Source organism: Terrapene carolina, unplaced genomic scaffold (genome assembly GCF_002925995.2).
Source record: "Terrapene carolina triunguis isolate 2854851 unplaced genomic scaffold, T_m_triunguis-2.0 Scaffold148, whole genome shotgun sequence".
Classification (NCBI taxonomy): domain Eukaryota; kingdom Metazoa; phylum Chordata; order Testudines; family Emydidae; genus Terrapene; species Terrapene triunguis.
Window position 1 is genome coordinate 3,461,164 of NW_020664499.1, and position 21,606 is coordinate 3,482,769.

Genomic DNA, 21,606 nt, shown 5'->3' on the forward strand with positions numbered 1-21,606 from the left:
AATGTATAACTTTAGAGCCTACAGGTCCACTCAGTCCTCCTTATTCTGCCAATCACTAAGACAAACAAGTTTGTTCACATTTTCGGAAGAGACTGTTGTCTGCCTCTTATTTACAGTGTCACCTAAAAGTGAGAATAGGTGTTCGCATGGCATTTTTGTAGCTGGCATTGCAAGGTATTTACGTTCCAGATATTCTAAACATTCATATGCCCCTTCATGCTTCGGCCACCATTCCAAGGACATGCTTCCATGCTGATGACACTCGTTTAATTAAAAAAAAAAAAGCATTAATTAAATTTGTGATCAAACTCCGTGGGGGAGAATTGTATGTCTCTTGTTCTTTTACACCCACATTCTGCCATATATTCCATGTTATAGCAGTCTCGGATGATGACCCAGCACATGTTCATATTAAGAATATTTTCACAAAAGATTTGACAACGCAAAGAAGGTACCAGTGTGACATTTCTAAAAATAGCTACAGTGCTCGACCCAAGGTTTAAGAATCTGAAGTGCTGTCCAAAATCTGAGAGGGACAAGGTGTGGAGCATGCTTTCAGAAGTCTTCGAAGAGATGCGGAAACTACAGAACTCAAACCATCAAAAAAGAAAATCAGCCTTCTGCTGGTGGTATCTGACTCAGATGATGAAAATGAACATGCGTCGGTCTGCTGTGCTTTGGATAGTTATCAAGCAGAACCCATCATCAGCATGGATGCCTGTCCTCTGGAATGGTGGTTGAAGCATGAAGGGACATATGAATCTTTAGTGCATCTGGCACATAAATATCTTGCGATGATGGGTACAAGGTGCTATTTGAAAGCCTGTTCTCACTTTCAGGTTATATTGTAAACAAGAAGCGGGCAGCATTATCTCCAGCAAATGTAAACAAGTTTGTTTGTCTGAGCGATTGGCTGAAGTAGGACTGAGTGGACTTGTAGGCTCTCAAGTTTTACATTGTTTTATTTTTGAATGCAGTTATACTTTTGTACGTAATTCTACATTTGTAAGTTCAACTTTCATGATCGAGATTGCACTACAGTACTTAGGTGAATTGAAAAATACTCTTTTTTTCACAGTGCAAATATTTGTTACAAAAAAAATAAAGTGAGCACTGTACACTTTGTATCCTGTGTTGTAATTGAAATAAATATATTTGAAAATGTAGAAAACATCCACAAATATTTACATGGTATTCTATTATTATTTAACAGTGTGATTAATTGCGATTAATTTTTTTAATCGCTTGACAGCCCTAATTTTAACATAGATCCCAGCATTTTTAGAGAGCTTTTCAAGCTTCCCTCTATTTGTGAATTTGGCCAGCAAGCTATTCATTCCAATTCAGGCAACAGTCTTGCCTCCATAAGGTCAAGATTGGCTTGTATTTTTCTTCTCTTCCCCTTCCTCCAGCAGCTTAAAATATGAGGGGACAACCACCATTAAACTGAGCCTGAAAATCCCAAAGCACAAACCCAAGGAATAGTAAGTGGTGTTAAAATGTCTCGCTTGTTTCTAACTGATAGTCATGTTGCAGGTGAACAAAGCTAACCTGAATTTTATGAGGAAACTCGTACGGAATGGTCCCGAAGTTCACCCTGGAGCCAATTTCATTCAACAGAGGCACACACAAATGAAAAGGTACTTATCTATAAAGGTTCACTTTCCACCTACCACCACTACCTGGTCTTATTGCTGAAGTGAAATCAGCAGATTATTCATCATTGGGACTCCTCTGGATTTTTTTTGTTTTATGTCATCTTTGATAAAGGATATCAACAATATTCCATGACCTAAAGGTAGCTTGTGCAAGCAAACGTGAACATAGATAAATCCTTCTGTTAGAACATTTTGGTGGGCATAGATTCAATGTCATTGCTAGTAAGCGACAGTAGGATTGCTACACGTGAATGACATACCCCTATTTCCTGATAACTTAAAACTAATTAATTTTTTTTCTTTAAGAAAACTGATTTTTCACGAATATCCTGTGTTTGCTGACTGCTCCATGTTTGCCATGGAGAATGATGTAGCTATTTGCTGTTTAGTTAACATAACTTTACTGTATCTTTGATATTAAACTGACCTCAGTCCTTATCTAAAACTTTTGTGAAAAACATTGTCCCTCAGTTCCACTCAGTGACAGAAACACTCTGTTAATATTTAATAAACTTGTAGGATGCATGTCTGGTTCAAAGTGGCTGTCACTGGAGTCTCTTTAAGAAACCAGAGTACAAATAAGAGGATGCTCTTTAGTTGTCTATTTCTTTGTTTTTATTTTCCATGAGATTTTGACTCTATTGACATGTTTTATTTCAAGGTTTTTGAAATATGGAAACCGTGAGAAGATGGCTCAGGAACTCAAGTATGGTGACATTGTAGAGAGGCATCTCATAGATGGGGATATAGTTCTGTTCAACCGACAGCCCTCTCTGCACAAGCTGAGTATCATGGCTCACATAGTGAGTATACACACAGCCTAGAACCTGGCTATCATGCAACTTTAACCTTTAGTGGTTTAGTTTTGTTTATTAATCTCTCACTCAAACTGTGTTGATTTTTTGCATCTTAAAATGATCCAAACAAAATAGTTTTGTGCTTGTGCATAGGAGTCAAAGTGAAACTGAGCAGTCTTTTGTTCAAATTCCACCGATTTTACATTTGTGCGTGTATATATGCATATCGATAGATGTAAAAATAAAAAAAAATTGCAGTGTTAGAACCCTGATATCTAAGAACATGCTGCATCTTGTACTTTGCAAGTAACGTTGCAGGGTCAAGGGTTTAATAAATAAATTCACTCAACTTTGGTTAAGTGACTTGGTGAGCCTCCAACAGTTTCTGTGTAAATTAAAACAAGTAATTAGATGTATCGTCTCAAGAGTCTTTATATTTTTTAAAAAAATGTAAAAGCACAGTTTGCATGGAAACCACTCTCAAAACTTGTAGATTCTGCAACCTTGTAAATTCGACGTGATTCACTGTGTTTGCGGCATCACTTCTTATCTGTTTTGCAGGCGAGAGTAAAGCCCCACAGGACCTTCAGGTTTAATGAATGTGTCTGTACACCATACAATGCTGATTTTGATGGAGATGAAATGAATCTTCATCTTCCTCAAACAGAGGAGGCCAAAGCAGAAGCACTGATTCTCATGGGGGTAAATGAAGTATCTTACTGTCTGACTTGTGGTAATGTGATATTGCATTTCTGTATGAGCAGCACCGTGTATTTTTCAGTTGCCGGTGAGAGCTGCATTCTTCAGGTAGGCTGCTTGAGTGCTTCAAGAGACCAATGCTAAATTCTGCAGCCAACTGAATATTCGGTGCTAGTGTTAGGGCACCTTCAGAAAACCAGGTGTTTGTTTTTTTTAACAGAATTAGAGGCATCACAGTGATACCTACTCAGTATTCTCTGAAAATGTGGTTTGTTCTGAGTGCATGTCTTCCTGTAGTGACATGCTGCAGAAATGAGGGGCTTTTGCTGTGGAATGTATTTTACCTTATACCACCACACATAATCTCCCCTCCCAACTGATAAGGCAACAGTGGGGCAGTGAGTTCCCTTTTCAAAAGTAAGTTGGGACTTCACGCCCATAGTATAGACATGACCTACAGCACCATAGCTATGCTGCTGTAACCCCCAGTGTAGATGCGGACTATAACAGTGGGGGAAGGTTTTCAGTCATTGTAGGAACTCCATATCCCTGAGCGACAGTAGCTAGGTTGATGGAAGCATTCTCCGTCGACTTATCTGTGTCTACACTGGGGGTTATGTTGGCATAGCTATGGTGCTCAGGTGTGGATTTTTCACCCCAAGGTTTGTTGGTATCTCGACCAAATTTTGAGTGTAGATCAGCCCTTAGGAGCCAATTGAGTTTTATGTAAAGCAGTGGCAAGTGCATCTGAGAAGACCCTACTGGGGAGACTCATGCTGTACCCTGACATTGGCTCCAGATATATGGGAGACCACTGGCAGCTACTTCACCTTCAGACTAGCAATTACTCATGCTAGGGGATTGAAGGTATAGTAGGTCTCCGTTATCTCCAGGCTGCCAAGACTACAGCCACACAGGACCCAGATCAGATTTAAGAAGTGAGGAAGTAGCCAGTGTAGGCACTTGATGAAACAGTCAGATCAATGGTGCGGTCACCCAACTCACAACTTTACAAGAGCCACCAGCAATACTATCCCTTGTACTTGTAATTTGACTAATAACTTGACCTATCAATTCAACCACTACATCAGTAGAAACTCCTCCTCCTCCTCTGACCAAAGATCTGATACAGTTAGACTCGACAGTCTTGCTAAACAGCCATGTGACATAGGTTTGTTATTAATGTCTGTCTCTCTCTGAGGTTTTACTTTTGTGTTTGGGAATCTACCTTTCCGGCATCTGTTGATTTACACACACACACACACACACACGATTGGAAAGTAACCACCCAAACGTGCCAGGTTTGGCTACCATTTTTCTTTTATGAGTAAAACTTGTTTGTATATATATGCCATCCCTCTGGATCCCCAGATCTGGTGGCTGGTGTTGAACACACAGCTTGCAAGGGAGTACGTATCTCTCCATGTCTTTCCCTAACCTAATCCATAGCTTAGATGTGTATGTGTATTAGCTGTAGGGATAGGATAGGGTCTAGAACTGGGGTTTCCTCCAGTTTACAGGATTTGTCCTACATACTAGAGTAAATCCTAACACTTAAGCTATGGGATTGGGCCTTTAATGTTTGTTACAAGCTCTGTCTTAAAAGGTCTGTTCTTTCAATTCTATTGCAATAGTAATGTATGTTAAATTAATCTTCTCTACAGAATATTTCAAGTATACTCATTTTTCATTCTTGTGTTCTACAGACCAAAGCGAACTTGGTAACACCAAGAAATGGAGAGCCTTTGATTGCTGCTATTCAAGATTTTCTTACAGGTCTGTATGTAAAGCTCATTTTAGAGATGTGTGTGACTTAAAAATTTTCTTTTTTTTTGAAAATCGATAATGTCCCATGTAAATCTATAAATTAACTTTTTATAAAAAATTTCTTTTACCCTGTTGCAAGACATATCAAAATGGATTCCCTGACTATGAAGCAATTGAACTGATGCTTCACAGTGCTTTTCAGTTACGATTTGGCATGAAGGGGTTACTTGTAATAGTAGGGTTAAAAAATATTATCTTTAAGTTAATGGTGTCACTTATGTGTCTGCAAAGTTATTTAATGTTATAGGAAACGTCCAGAGGGTATATCAGTGGCCGGAGACTTCATAAGGAAGAGGATGTTTGATAGCAATTCTCAGATGGTCTTTTAGACTTTAAATCTAATAGGAGAAAAATTAATTTTTTAAGTTTATAAATTGCTGGTACAGGCCTTCATTTAAAAATCATAAGTGCAGGGAAAGAATTAGAGCCAATATTACATCTGCATTGCTGTCATCTGTATCAAGTGGATAACATGTGGTCAGAGTAATGCTTAACATGCAATCATTTTTAAATTTTACTTCAGCCTGTCAGGTTAACCTTTTTTCACATTCCAGGTGCCTATCTTCTCACACTAAAAGACACCTTTTTTGACCGAGCCAAGGCCTGTCAAATTATTGCTTCTATCCTGGTTGGCAAGGATGAGAAGATTAAAGTTCGCCTTCCACCACCAGCAATCCTAAAGGTGTGTGGTCCTGTTCAGTTTTTTAAACTGTTGCAAAGCTTTTTAGCCATGATTTCTCTTGGGTGTTATGCATACTTGACCCATTCTCATAGCTGCCAAAATACAGAATTTTAGCGACAGTTGTTCTTAAAGTGGTTACTTGTGCTGTAAACCTATTGTGCATGGGAATGGAGACAGAAGCAGGTCTTGATGCTGCTGCTTTAACTTCGCAATAGATCAGGCAGCAGTGCTGTGAGGATCATAAGTCAGGGCCATGGGTAGAGAAAAGTGGTGGAATCTAGGAAGGGTAACTAGAGCACTGCAGACTACCTGTCTTGGTGCAGTGTGCAGTCCATCTGCCCCAAATCATCAGTGCTTTGGCTCTCCACTACACTGAGTCAGCTATGCATATCGGTATGTTGAGGGTTCCTTATGGTCCTGCTGCCTCAACATACCTACTGTGGTTTGAAAGAGGGAAACCCTAATTTGATATATCTGAGCAAGCTTCTTAAACCAGGAATATAGATGCAGGTGAAGTTCCTCACAGATATGAGGGGTTGGAATGCAGCAGGTGAGTGTCCCCTCAGAGCCTATACTTTGCAATATTCACTGACCCCAGTCCTGATGGGATTGGACGCAGGAGTTAGTGGGGGCTGCATATTGGTGCATCAGAACTTGAATGGGTCATCTGGTACTGATGCTTTAGCTGCTGCCACCTCCGTGCATTGAGGAGTCCTGTGGATTCAACACAGATGGTTTAGTGAAAAGGAACTTGATCCTCATCTTTCCCATTCAATCTCCTGCCCCCCTCCCCACATTCCTACTGACTTGTCCTCAGCTCCTACACCACAAAACACAGCAACACCATGGGGAGTCTAGAGCATTTAAGATAGTGAAAACATCCTAGGGATCATGGGGGACTATTAAGGGGGTAGTGGAGCTTGAGCTTGGGGAGCAGGATCTGGGATGAGAAGTGGAGCTAAGAAGAGCTCTGCTCCATAGCTGCCTATGGTCCTATTTCATATTCAGCTGCACAATCTTCCTTCTGATGACATAATTAAGTTTATATCATGGTGTTTATACATCACCAGTGTACATGTGTCTGGAGAAAATAGTCATGCACTTTTTATTGTGATGTAGAGGAATTTGATGTATGCGTTGTGGTTAACTGCTTAATCAAATATTAAGTAAACGACTTGCAAATGAACGTGTATACTGATACCTAGAGTGAACTTAAAATTGATAAATATCTATGTGCTGGAGAGTGTAATTATTAATGTGTTCAGAGGATAGGGGAATTGGAGCATCAAAGGATAATAGTCATCTAAAGCAAAGACCAAAGCATTTATGGGAAGTCTGTTTTGAGGTGAGGTAAAGGTTTTCCTTTGTAACAAGACACTGCGTCTATGACAATAACATTTTGCCAGATGACTGTAGATTTAGATGTTTGTGTCAGCTGCTTATATTGGCTAGCTGTATTTCATCTGGCTGAAGTACACAATAATGTGATCTCTAAGCCAAATGCATTCATGAAAACACTGTATACTGAACAAGAGAAACTAGATTCACAGCACCGTAAATGCAGGGAATGAAGTGAAGCTGGCAATCATCTACATTTTAACTTTTTTTTACTTTTATTTCAACCAGTGTCAGAGAGAAGTGGAGGGGGTATTCATTCATTCAGACATCTGCCCTCTGTCCTTCAACCAAAAATATTGAAGTTCCGATTCCTTGGGGTAGTGGGGTTTCTGTTCTCAGTTAAGTGAATAATGGCAACCATCTCAGCAAACTGACTGGCACAGGTTGTTCCACCAAGCTATTAACCACAGTTTTAGAGCAGCATATTGAAGTTGGCTGTTTTGGTACTATAACCCTATCGAAAACATTCTGACCGTTTCTGATTCTTTCCTTTTGTTGCCTTCAGCCTGTAACCCTGTGGACAGGAAAGCAGGTCTTCAGCCTCATTCTCAAACCTAGCGATGACTGTGCTGTGAAAGCCAATCTCCGAACCAAAGGAAAACAGTACTGTGGCAGAGGGGAGGATCTGTGTGTCAATGATTCTTGTGAGTGACCTTGCCTGCTCAACTGCTAAATTATGAGTTCATAACAGATCTGCACCAGTGACTACTTTTCTGTTACTAGTCCGTAATTGAGTTCACAGCAGGGAAATGTGACTGAAGAAAATGCTGTTAAATGCTATTTTTCGCTGTTAAACATGAAAATGCGAGTAAAATATGCAAGAATGTGATGAATATTTGATTCACGTACAAAATAGGCAATTTCTCAAAAGTTGGTGTTTGCTCAGACATAGAACACTATGGGAAAATCGTGAATTTTATTAATAAAATATTTATATAGCATTTAACTTGTCATGACACCTTACAGAGATTTTAAAAAAAACATAGTCTCTGCCCCAAAGATCTTACCATTTTAAACTTGACAAATGCAGAACTTGAAGCTAGACAAAGGAAGGTGATAAGGAAAGTAGAGATGGCGCAAAACAGAGTTGCTATACAGCGAGCATATTACACATCGTCTGATATTATTAAACCAGCAGTCCATAGCTAACCATTTCTGTAACCAGAAAAATCCTTCCTCTGTTTTAGTGAGGTTTTTATCCCATGCCCCTACCACCTTTTTCTTCACCATGAACTAGCTGCAGGGGAGCAGAGCAGTGTAAACCCAAGAAAATTCTCCCACCATAGGAAGAAATTGCAGAGGAATGTAACAGGCCTTAGAAGATGCAGTGGAAACCCCAGTTTCTCGGAGTCGGCAGCCTCAGTGGAAGCGACAATCCGTCTGAGTTTCTCTGAAGCGAGTGTTGCAGTCTTTGGCATACCTGTTCTTTTGTGAAGCAACAACAGTCCAATCTGGAAAAGGTCTTCTGCAAGATCTCATGAAATCCCAACATGGCTTTTGCAGTGTACTCAGTCATTAATGAATATCAATGGCTGTTATTTACTGTTCAGCGAGTTTTGTTGCATCCTTCTAAAAAAAATAAATTAATTAAAACTAAGTCAGGTCTGCTGGTAGAGCTATGTCAGTTGGGGGATGAGAAGTGTGATACCTGACCCACATAGCTGTGCCAGCATAAGTCCTAGTAAAGATGCAGTTACGCCAGCAAAACTGCTTTCACTGGTATAGCTTGTTTGACTTGGGGGGGAGGGGATTACTATAGGAGGTTACTACCCTTTGCAGGTATAGCTGTGTCCACACTAGGAGCACTTAATAGACCAGCTTACCGATTCCTAGTGTACATGTAACTATGGTGTACCTTTTAGTGAGCCAGGACAGTGCAGTGATTATGTCCATCTATATACCCAAGCCCTTCCTTGAATGTAGCATATTGGAGTTGGAGTGCTCACGTATTAAGTTGCTTACTTTCTAGTGCTATTGTTCCCAATTACTGACTTGTTCCTAAATAAAATAACTCTTTTCAATGATTCTTCGCTTACTATAGTCCCATTTTTATCAAAGTTAAGTGGCTTTTGGTTGGGAAACTGCTTGCACTGATTTGCCTACTGTGTTTTAAACTATGTGAACAAAAATGGACTAATTTAAGATATCGCTCAGAAGATTTAAAATTGCTTTTTATCACATTTAATTCTTCCATGGGAGTTAGAAAATTAAAATTTGCAGTGTTAAGGTTGCTTTAAGTTATGGGCTACTGCTGTTTCTTAACCAAAAATCTGGCAATTGAAGCATTTACCTGGGGAAAGGGTGGGAAATTAGACTTAAAAATGTATGGGAAATGGAGTTGCAGTAGGAGGATTGTTTTGGAGACACTTTCACTGCATCCTTTTTATTCAGTGTTCTGCTTCTATAGGCATAATGTGTGTGTTTTGGGGCTTTTTTGTTTTGACAGCCCACACTGTTATGATTTAAACTCTATTAAATTACTAGTAACCTAAGTTAAGCTCTTGGTCTCTTCGGGTGTCAGGCTTTCAGTATTTTCCTTTGTGCCTCCAGATGTTACAATCCAGAATAGCCAGTTGATGAGTGGCAGTATGGACAAAGGAACCTTAGGATCTGGATCCAAGAACAATATCTTTTACATTCTGCTGAGAGACTGGGGGCAGGTAGAGGCTGCAGATGCTATGTCACGGCTAGCCAGGCTTGCTCCTGTTTACCTCTGTAAGTAACCTGGGAGGTGCCTTTCGTTGTAGAATATTTTAATGTAACCTAAATCCAGGAAGGTTTCTATTAAAAATGTAGCCTATTTAGACAAGGAAAAATCAATAAGGCACTTTTCTCCATTTCCATCAACTTAGTATATCTGTTCACAACTTTGTCTTGAATTCAAGTGATGTATTTGCAAATGCCATATAATGGAGAGAAATTCTGTGATTGTTATCTGCATAGAACTCAGTGAACTGAACTTTTTTATATGGCAGTATCTTTTTTTGTAATTTTACTGTAGCTAACCGTGGGTTCTCAATTGGGATTGGTGATGTAACTCCAGGACAGGGACTGCTAAAGGCTAAATATGAACTTCTGAATGATGGCTATAAGAAATGTGATGAATACATTGAAGCTTTGCGCACTGGTAAGCTGCAGCAGCAGCCTGGCTGTACCGCAGAAGAGACATTAGAGGTGAGTGGTGCTTCACTTGTTAAAAATAGTGTTGAATATGAGTGCCATGCACTCAGGCCAAGACACTCGGGTTTATTAAATCAAACCTTTATTTTAACCAAAAGCATACCTTGCTGTTACAAATTCTGTTAAAGTACGAAACAGCAGACATACAGAAAAAAGCCATGGCTAGTTACCTTCTCCTGGGGCTTAGGGTGTCATGATGGATTTTTCCTACGAAGCTCTGACTGCCCCTTATATTACACATCCATATTACATATTCATTACTTAACATTCATGACACAACGGTGACTGGAAGATCAGTATCTTATGTAACTCATACAATACTCCTGTGCAAACTTTAATTGGCATGTAACTTTCTGCTGTCATTATTTTTGTGGTGGTCTCTTCTCTGGTTGATTGTGCACTATTGTGCATATTTTGGCCAGGTCACTGTGACCTGTTTCTCTGCATAGGGGTTTTTTGGGACCTTCCAGTCCATTTTTCTAACTGCTTTTGACAACACAATTTACAGATACATTATTCTTCAATTTAAGCACATCCTGTTTTAAAAATGTCGTCCTCTGTTCTATATAGCTGTTGTAAACAAGTTTACTTGATGACAAGATCATTTAAAGAAACATTTTGCTCATGTCAGGCAAGCTGCAAACTAGGCCAAAGCCAGCCTTACTTACAGACAGGACTGTTAAAAATAAGTCGTCATACCAGCCTATTACAAGATAGGAGTACTTGTGGCACCTTACTCCTGTTCTTTTTGCGGATACAGACTAACACGGCTGCTACTCTGAAACCTATTCACCTGGATCAATCAGTCTTCAGCTGTCGTTAAGACTGGCAGACGTATTGTGATCGGCGCATTCTTCTCGCATTCTTGCCTTTCTTCTCCACGTTCGTCGGAAACATTTTACAATGTAATCTTGCCACCTTCTTGGAGGCCGACCAGGTGGTCTTTTCTGTTTGCGCGGGTACCACTCAGTAATGATTGCAGTCCACCTATTGTCCGTGAACCGTGCTATGTGGCCTGCCCATCGTATCTTATTATATCTGCTTTCCACAACAATATCTTCCACACCACTGCATTCTCTAATCGTTTCATTTGGGATATGATCCAGAAGGGAAATTCCCAACATAGTTAGTTCCATTGCCCTTTCAGCTACCGACAGCCGCTGTTCTTCTCTCTTTGTCAGTGCCCACGTTTCACTGCCATACAGCATGGCTGGCAGCACTGTTGAATTAAAGATATTTGTACGTGTGGTCTTGTCGATTTTTTCCTTTGAGGATGTCCTTGATGGAATTAAATGCACACCATCCTGCCCAAATCCTTTGCGAGAGTTCTCCTTTCATGTCTTGACGCATATTTATTTCTTGGCCCAAATATATGTACTGTTCCACTTCTTCAATTTCTTCTGTTACCGTTATTCGGGCTTTTCGTAAGACATCTGATCGCATGTATTTCATTTTGCAACGATTCATTTTCAGACCGACCTGACTGCTTTCCTTGTCGAGTCTTCGTAGCATGCTCTGCAGTTGGTTGGTGCTTTCAGCAATTAGTATGATGTCGTCCGCGAATCTGAGATGAGATTCTCCATTTATATTAACACCACTCCTCCAATTGATCTTGTTCATAACCATTTCAAGGCAGGCGGTAAATAGTTTCGGTGAAATCGTATCTCCTCGCTTTACGCCTTTCTCGATTGGGCTGCGGAGGGGAGTTTTGAGGAGAGTAATGTCTGTTGTACATCCAGTATTCACTTCCTTCAACAAACTGATGTACTGCATGTTAATGCCCTGCTCTGTGAGCGCCTTTAATATTGCGTTGAACTCAATGCTTTCGAAGGCCTTTTCATAGTCGACGAAAGCAATGCACAGCGGGAGTTTGTATTCCCTCGCTCTTTCTAAGAGCTGGCTAAGGGTAAATATATGGTTGATCGTGCTGAAATTTTTTCGAAACCCTCCCTGATCTCTCGGCTGTTATTCATCCAGACTCTGCGAGAGTCGGTTCGTTATCACCTTTGTAAAGAGTTTATAGATACGAGAGAGCAGGCATATAGGGCGATAGTTCTTAAGATTTTCTCGATCCCCCTTCTTGTACAGCAAGATGGTATTCGACTCCTTCCAGCTTGATGGTATTTTTCCTTCTTCGAGATATCGACTGAATCTTAAAGCGAGGGCCTTCCAAAGTTTTTCGCCTCCTGCGGAAATCATTTCTGACGTTATTCCATCTTTGCCTGGAGCTTTTCCCTTCTTCATCTGGTGTTGTGCACTTTGGACTTCGCTGACGATTATTGGGGGGGACGCGTTCTTCTGACTCTTGGAGCGTTGGGAGAGGGATGTTGATTCTTGATTTGAACAGTTCTGTATAGAAGTCTTTGCAGACGTCCTCCATCCCTGCTCTGTCAATTACTGTCCGTCCTTGTTCTTCAGTGTTGTTACGCTCAATCTATACTGCGCCAATTCCCGCTTGCAGGTCCTGAGGCTCGTGCGTGATTCAGCTGTTTTTAAGGAGCTTTTCTTTCCGGAAGTTGTCAAAGTCGTCCTTCAGTTTTTGCCGTATAAGTATTCGAGGTTGTTATCCGAGTTCCTTTTCATATTTCTCCGCTTCTCTAACAAGCTTTTCATTTAGTTCGAGATTCTTCCCTTTGCCTTCATCTTTTCAATTTCAGCTGCTTTTATGCAACGTCTCAGCTTGTCAGCAAAGATACTATAGTCCTCGTCACACTTTTACGTCTGGCTCCAGTCAAACCCAGAAATGGTTTTCTTCAGCTTTGCTTCATCAAATGTCTTTGGGCGCTGTTTCCTGTTTGCCATCTGTAAAGCTTTCTTTTCTACTACTTCATCGAAAATCAACTTCGCTCTAAGCAGGCGATGGTCACTGCCGGTGTTGAAGGGCTGCACCACAGAGATGTCTTGAACAATGCGCTTTTTATTGACTAAAATATAGTCTCTTTCATTCTTACTCTTTGCGTTTGGCGCGATCCATGTCCACCTTTTTGCAATTTTCTTTTTGTACCAGGTGTTTGCCACGTACAGTTCTTTCATTTCTGCCATCGTTACCAGCCTTTCTCCTCTTTCATTTTTCGCTGCTGCCGTATCTCTCTATGAACTTTTCGCCAGCTTTCCCTCGCCCAACCTTAGCGTTGAAATCTCCCATCGTGACAGTATAAGTGGACTTTTGCGTGAGGGCTCTTTCGAGCTCTTGGTAGAATTCTTCCCCTTCTTCGTCCTTACTTGCACTTGTGGGAGCATAGGGCTGGATGACCTTGAGGATAGCTTTTGACTCCATCTGAAGATGCAGCACACCAATACGTGATATTAGCTGGCATAATATGACTTTCGAAACCCAATCCTTACTGACGATAAATCTTATTCCGCCAACGTTTCTAGCGCCATCTCCCTTTCCGAGCCTCACAGTGCTTCCATCCTTCCAGTTGACTTCCAACTCCTTCTTTAGTCGGGTTTCGCAGATACCGAGGATATCGCATCTTATCCCTTTCTTCTCCTCCATCAGATGATTTAACGTTTCCTCTCTCGCCAGCAACCTACAATTGTAAGTACACACAGCGAGCGTTGTCCTTTTCCATTTTGGCCTAGCATCTGACATTTTTAGCAACCTTTTGTCGCTCAATTTCCACTCCACCACCGAAGAATGGTTTGATGACATGCAGGGAACTAAGACTTATTTACTCGTGTTGTTTTAGACGTTAACTTTAAGCCATTCCACTGGCTAAGCGGGCAGGCATACATACCTCCTTAAGCTTAGCTAGCCTTCAACCTCTAAGGAGAAGGAAAAATGCTCTTTCCTCTGATAGAGCAATCCTCCTCCTTGGATTGGATAGTCCGACACCTTTGTAGCATGGTTAGACCTACCAGGGCATACGCCCCGCTACCATAGTTGTCAGACGGCCAGGGTCACCGCTGCACCACGATGAGGCGCTGAGGTAGAATTTTGCAAGATAGTTATCAGTGAGATTTGATTAATAGATTGTAAAATATGCAGTGGGTTCTAAATATGACTGTGTTTGAAAACTATGAGGAATGAATCGTTGTACTTAAATATGTGCCTAACATGAAGCACCTGGGTAGTCATGTAGAGGTCACCTCTTTAACAGTTTCAAGCCATTATCCTCTTATCTAGTATATTTCTAGAAATGCTCAATCACTGTTTTTCTTAAGATCTATAAAACTAAAATAGGATCTCACTTTGCTAGTCATCAAGTCTGATGCTGGTCACAAAATGCAGTAGTTTTGCCATACTTCTCAAAGTAGAGAGTTGTAGTAAGATCTCTTGTTACTAAATTTAATGCTTGCACCAAATACGTTTATAGAACATATATAAATAGACTTGACACATGAACAAAGTACATTTTGTGATGCAATATCTTTTATATACATTTGCTTACTGTCTTATTGACAATTTGCCAGTCTATAGTGGGTCTCCAGTTCTGTAGTTCACGAGAATCTTAGTAAAATGCATTTCAAAAAGCAGATTTTTTTTTTTTTTTTTACAATGTTCTTGTTTGCCTTTTTGATGCTATTTTAGACTTCATACTGAATACTACTGAAGGTTTTTTGGTGGCTAGCCTCAGTATATTGCTATGTACATATTTGTTACTAATACTAAATATCTAAACTCTCTGATTCTAGGCCTTAATCCTTAAAGAACTCTCTGTGATCAGAGACCATGCTGGCAGTGCCTGTCTCAGAGAACTAGATAAAAGTAACAGTCCCCTTATCATGGCTCTCTGTGGTTCTAAAGGTAAGATTAGTCAAGTTTTGGAATTGTGTGAAGTTACTGCCTACATCATTTGCCCTTAATTATTTGTGTTAATCATTATGTAGTCAGTTTTGTCTAAAACATGCAGTTGTGTAAGCATTAGATTCATAGCATGTATCATCGCTATCAATTCCTTTTGAGAGGGTAAAGCTAGCTTCTTTTTAAATTAACTTGTAAATAATCCTACTTTGTTTTATTTATTTAGCTGTTTATTACTCTACAATAAGAGCATCCATCCAGCACTCTAGGTGCCCTTGGGAATCTTGTGGAAATACACAAATAAAGACACGTTGATTACCCCAAGGTCAAATACCCCAGCAAAAATATAAGTATGAGAAAAAGTAATCATTGGGAAGACTTTCCACTTCCATTATCAAATCATTCCATGTCATGTTCTGTTTTCCTGATCTCTGCTTCTACAAGATCAATTGAATAATTGTTTTTCTTTTTTGTTTGGATGTTGTGTGATCTTTGCCATTAATTGCCTGTGTGACCTTGGGCAAGTCAATTGCACTCTCTGCTTCCATTTCCCCATCTGTATTGGATAGGTGTAATACTTCACAGGGGTGAAGAAGTTTTATTAATATTTGTAAATCACTTTGGGATCTTGAAGTGAAAGTTATAGCAAGTCTGTGTTCTGCTTGTTTTCAGAAGGAGTTAATCAAATGATACTATGTCTGTAGAGAAACTAAAGACTCTAAATTCAAGATGGGTTTTCAAAGCAGTTGATATTGCATCTGTCAACAGCAAAAGAGATGTTGAGCAATGAAATAATAAGAAATGGCATTAACAGACATGGATTATATGCTGTTGATAGTATAATAAAAATACCGAACAAGTTAACGTAGGGTCTATAATCAAATAAGAATGTCATAAAGATCCATGATCCACAGAAAACTAGATTCATTGATTGACAGAGGGGGGAGTTCCTTGTAGGGATGACTTAATTAATTTTGTTTTGGTATCTCCAGCCTGTGAATGTAAGTTTGACTGAATAGGAGAAATAACTGAAGAGTTGAATTAATTGACTGATGCACATTTAAAACTTTTTTTATAACCTAGTAAGCAGAGCACCATTAATCTCGTTTGAACAAGCATCCTTCACAGAGGATTACTAATTTTGATGTCTCCCGTTTCTCCAGGTTCCTTTATTAACATATCGCAGATGATTGCCTGTGTAGGACAGCAGGCTATCAGTGGGTCACGTGTGCCTGATGGATTTGAAAATAGGTCTCTGCCTCACTTCGAGAAGCACTGTAAGGTCAGTAGCCTTGCACTAAACAGGATTCAATGAAATCCATCCATGAACTGGGAATAAGTTTAGATGAGTCGCTACTCAGTCCTTCACTAATGGAAGGACCACCTCTAAAGGTAACATAATGAAGTTCAAGTACAATATTTTGAATGGGGAAGTAGGGACAAAGAGCTGATGCTCTTTGCCTTCATTTGTTTTCAGGAATCTTCATTAGCCTGAACCTTAACAGCTAAACTTTTAACTTCTGGTTGCCCTTTTCTGCCAAATAGTCCTTTGCTTGAAATATTTAAACAATACTTTAATATGTTAAATTAATATTTGTTGAAATAACTTTAAGATAACACTGAGGATATATTCATGGTTCTTATATTGCTTACAAACAATAAGATTCTCTTAATCTTTGCCTTTTTTCCTTTCTTTTGAATGCTGATTCATTGCACTAAGGTGTCTCATGGGTGTTGTGCTGATGGTTTTGTTTTTATGATGGATTTCAAGAATTTTAGTGCATGTGAAATATATCCGCTGGGTCACTCTGGAGTCTGAAATTCTTTATAGAACAGATACAGCATGACAAATAGTATTGCTAACTTTATATCAATGTTTCTCAATCCTGTTGTGCAGGGACCAGTTTCCAGGGTCAAGAGACTAGAAATGTCTCCAGGTTAATACAGTCCTATCTGAGACTGCCAGTTAAAATAATGGTATCAATTCATTTCCTAGTAAAGAAGTGTCAATATAGCAACCCTCAAACACCCCCCTAAGCTCACCAGTTCATGTCATTCAGGTTACTGAATACCTGTCAAGTGGTAACTCTCAATCACTACCTGCCAGGACTCAGTTGCAATTTCTGAACTAATAGAGAAAGTTGCTTACTGCTGTCCAGTAACCTGAACCTGCAGTTCCCTTTTTATTAAGAAAATGCTCCAGGTAATTTTTGTTTATGGGAGAAATACACGTGATATAAATTCTATGAACTTTACAAAGAGAAAATGTCGTAACTTTAATTTCCCAACCTTGTCCAACTTGTCTGTTACTAGTTAAATGATGGTACAAAGTAGCCTGCTTTAAGGGTCAGTGCCTCTTACCCTCTCCATCCACTGTTCTGCTTCACAGAATATGGGAATTACTTTTGGGTCGGATGCTAGTGATGGGATTAGGAATAGTATAGAGAAGGTTCCAGTCAATCCTCTAGTTACTCAGTTTGTTTAATAAACTTGTAAATTGGCTTTGAGCAGTTTGTGTAAAGTCTATTGACCAGACCCTCATCAATGGCCAAAACAAGCTATTCAAAAGAATTTAGAAGCTCCAACTTTATGAACCATGTGACATACTCTATGTTCCATAGGCTCAGGTTAGGAAGATTCCGGTAGAAGTAATGTCTGTCATTCTTCCTCCTCCCCACTCAAAAATGAGTATTCACGTTGTCCTCCAACCAGATTGCAACTCAGGAGCGTGTGCATAGAGTCCTATTAGACTAAATATCAGGGGGTAGCCGTGTTAGTCTGTATCTACAAAAAAACAAGGAGTCTGGTGGCACCTTAAAGACTAACAGATTTATTTGGGCATAAGCTTTCGTGGGTAAAAACCTCACTTCTTCGGATGCATAGAGTGAAAGTTACAGACTCCTTGTTGTTTTTATTAGACTAAATGTTTTTCTATTGCAGACTTATAGAATGTGTAGTAAGTCTTTAGAACTTTTTTTTTCTCTCCCCTCTAGCTTCCAGCTGCAAAAGGTTTTGTTGCCAATAGCTTCTATTCTGGCTTGACTCCGACTGAGTTCTTCTTCCATACGATGGCTGGTCGGGAAGGTCTAGTTGATACAGCTGTAAAAACAGCCGAAACTGGATATATGCAGGTAATGCTCGACGGGTATAAATATGTATAACAATTTTGCTGTTGCAAGAGGGTTATGGTTGTCAGTCATATCGTTAATGTGAGATGCTGTTAGACCTCATCGATCTAGCGCTGGATGTTGGAAAGTATAATAATTCATCTTCTAAAGTGGGCTTTCATTAAGTGACACAGGAGTGTAACTGTTCATGTATCTTCTGAGTACAATGACCAATCCTTGATCATAAGTGTCCTGATTTGCTGAGCACCTCCTGCAAAGTGCCTTCAATTTCTCTTGAAGTTAATGAAGGTCTGATGTCGTGGAGCATCTGAATGGATCAGGCGCCTGTGATGATGCTTTGGTCACTTAGCCTTCATTCCAGTAAAAAACAGAGATGATACCGGTGAAACTTTAAACTCTCTCTTGTTTTGAACAATCAAAACAAAAGGGAAGTTGTCTCCATTACCCAAATGTAAGCATGGACTGTCCTGAGGCAAACCTGCTTGCCCTACTTGTGTGAGCAATCTCAGGCTCTTCAGTGGGACTACTCAAGTAAGGCAAGCAGAATTTGGCCCCTTCTTCAAGAATGAAAACTTATTTTAAGGTGACGTGATCTTGTTCAAAAGTAGCTCAAGGCTGGCCTAATTTTTTGCTTCTATGTAGGTAAATAGGAATTCTCCCATTGATTTTAATCAGAGGGAAGGCCCAATGTGAGTGCTCTTGAAATTCACATACTTAAATACTTAAGATCATATCAATGCTCTTCTGTAGAGGCATTATTCAATATATTTCCGTACAATCTCTGACCCTATTCAGAGGGTTTAACATTCTGGGGTGCAATCCAGGCCAGTGAGGGCTGTGTCACCACTGGCCCTCTAACCTTGGGGCCTCAATGCTTTGCTGCTGTAGCTCCCACTTAGGCCACTCACAAAAAGCATGCAGGTCACCCCTGAGTGCCTGTGTATAGCCACAGCCCAAGTCCAGAAACAGTGACCCCAGCAGCCTGGCAGCAAACCTGCCACACTCTGGCTTCCAGCAGCCTTGATTACTACTTGCGGTGTGACCCCCCGCACACTTCCAGTCCTGGATTTTCCCCAGAAAAGTGTGTCCTGCACTTGTCCAGCCCTCTCCTGGACAGTCAAGCTGTATTAGGTCCATTGCCCCTCCAGGGGCTTAATATACAACAGTTTGCTACCATAAATGGAGTTACCCACACAGTTCCGTTTCAAGACAACACTTGATTGTAAAACTACAAAGAGAGATTTTTAAGTCAGTACAAATATAAGGCATTAAAGTTAGAAATGGTTACAAGAGAAATAAAGATAAAACGCTTTCTAAACTTAACAAACTAGACTTGGTTCAAGGTGAAATTCTTACCACAAGTTTCCAGTAACATTGCTGCCGAAGTTTCAGGCCAGGATCTGCTCTCTAAGTCCATTGGCTGTTTCTTTTGTCGTCTTAGATGAGTGAGAGGGAAATGGATAGGGAGAGACAACGTGTGATGTTTTTATCCATTACTTTTATAGTTTAGTCACCCTTTGAAATGTATTTTCCTGAGGGTTACCCCTTGATCAGGGGTTCTCAAACAGTGGGTCGAGACCCCATTTTAATGGAGTCGCCAAGGCTGCAGTTAGACTTGCTGGGGCAGAAGCCCGACCCCCGCTGCCGGGGGCTGAAGCCAAAGCCCTGGGAAGGGTGGCTAAAGTTACATGCCCTCTGCCCAGGGTGGGAGCCCTTGGGTTTCAGCTTTGGCCTCCACCCTGGGCAGCAGGACTGGGGTGGGCTCAGGCTTGGGTCCCCCCTCTTGGGGTCATGTAGTAATTTTTGTTGGGGGGGGGGGGGCACAGTGCAATGAAGTTTGAGAACCGTTGCCCTAGATAAAATTCCTTCCAGCTATGAGGATGGTGCCATGGGGTCTCGTGAAAGAGTTTTCATGCTGCTGTTTACTTAAAATGCAGATTTGCCTTGTCTCCCTCTTGCTTTTTCAAGGACCTTGTAACTATTTCTATGTAAATTGAAGTAAACACACATTCCTTTAAGACCTGTTTGTCCAGTCCTGCCTAATCGCAGCTATGTGGGTTGAACATGTGCCACAAACACCTTGAAGCCTAACTCATAAATTAGAAAACTATATTTTTTAAAAAGGTCAGCTTCAGAGGCCAATGTTCAGTGATGATATTTTTAACTGTCTCTGCTCTTTCCTTCTCCCTACAAGACCATATACGTGGTAATGTGTCTCCTATGTTCTTGCATTTTTTTAAAAAAATACCAGGAAGCAAAGCTGGTTAGAGAAACCACATGATTGAAAAGGCATTTCCTTGAAAACATGTTTGTATTTTTAAATTCCAGATAAATTGGGCAGTATCAGGTTCTTATGGTGGTAAATTTTGAGAGTGTGTGTGCACCAAAATTAAATGATAGGAGGAGCAGGAAGGAAAGTTTGCAGACCTTCATGATGCTTTGAATTTTTTATTGCTACTGAGTGTTCTTGGTTGTGTTGTTTTTGCTCTCGGGAATATAAAATGAATTAAAAAGTTTTATTTTCTCAGTCCACATTCCATAGGTTTTTGTAACTCCAATGCATGGGTATTCATAAAAAACAGCTGTCTTTATCTCCCCTCCTTTTTTTTCAGAGACGGCTGGTGAAATCTCTTGAAGATCTTTGCTCTCAATATGATCTCACTGTCAGAAGTTCTACTGGTGACATTATACAGTTCATTTATGGGGGAGATGGCTTAGATCCTGCCGCTATGGAAGGGAAAGACGAACCTTTGGAATTCAAGCGAGTCCTGGACAACATCAGAGTAAGATTTTTCTGAAATCATTTGTTTGAAATGCATTTAGGCTCTCTAGTTGTCAGAGGCATGAAATGCTATTTGGGACATAAAGAAGAAAAGTGTCATGATACAACATGGAGCATCATTCTAATGTAAGGATTTCTTTTAAACTCAGTTTCTTGCAGATCTATGTTAAGTAAAGAATTCTATAGCTTTCTTTGAAATTGAGTGACTAGATTATCACTTGGGGTTTTTTAAGATGTTAGTGCAGGGGTCGGCAACCTTTCAGAAGTGGTGTGCCGAGTCTTCATTTATTCACTCTAATTTAAGGTTTCGCGTGCCAGTAATACATTTTAACCTTTTTAGAAGGTCTCTTTCTATAATATATAACTAAACTATTGTTGTATGTAAAGTAAATAAGGTTTTTAAAATGTTTAAGAAGCTTCATTTAAAATTCAATTAAAATGCACAGCCCCCCAGACCGGTGGCCAGGACCCGGGCAGTGTGAGTGCCACTGAAAATCAGCTCACGTGCCACAGGTGGCCTACTCCTGTGTTAGTGCCTGACCCAAAGCCCATTGAAGTCAGTGGTTGGACTACTGTTGACTTAATTGGGTGATTGACTGGCTCCTTATTGCATACAGTAATGCTTTGAAAATTATTCTTCCTTGTTGGGTTGTTGGATTTCTCAGCTCACAGGAAGAGAGCCTTGTTTGCTGTCTCTAAGCCTAGCAT

General features: G+C 40.2%; 1 protein-coding gene across 1 annotated transcript in view; it reads left to right on the forward strand.

The window, feature by feature from the left end:
- LOC113406909 (DNA-directed RNA polymerase III subunit RPC1) overlaps positions 1-21,606 on the forward strand; it is a 50,793-nt gene that overhangs the window by 11,791 nt on the left and 17,396 nt on the right. The window contains exons 9-20 of the mRNA XM_026653778.1: positions 1,537-1,640; positions 2,320-2,461; positions 3,017-3,157; positions 4,861-4,930; positions 5,536-5,663; positions 7,567-7,705; positions 9,612-9,776; positions 10,063-10,235; positions 14,880-14,991; positions 16,152-16,270; positions 17,982-18,119; positions 20,729-20,899. Of these exons, the coding sequence (XP_026509563.1) occupies positions 1,537-1,640; positions 2,320-2,461; positions 3,017-3,157; positions 4,861-4,930; positions 5,536-5,663; positions 7,567-7,705; positions 9,612-9,776; positions 10,063-10,235; positions 14,880-14,991; positions 16,152-16,270; positions 17,982-18,119; positions 20,729-20,899 (1,602 nt within the window). The remainder of the gene's footprint in view (positions 1-1,536; positions 1,641-2,319; positions 2,462-3,016; positions 3,158-4,860; positions 4,931-5,535; positions 5,664-7,566; positions 7,706-9,611; positions 9,777-10,062; positions 10,236-14,879; positions 14,992-16,151; positions 16,271-17,981; positions 18,120-20,728; positions 20,900-21,606) is intronic.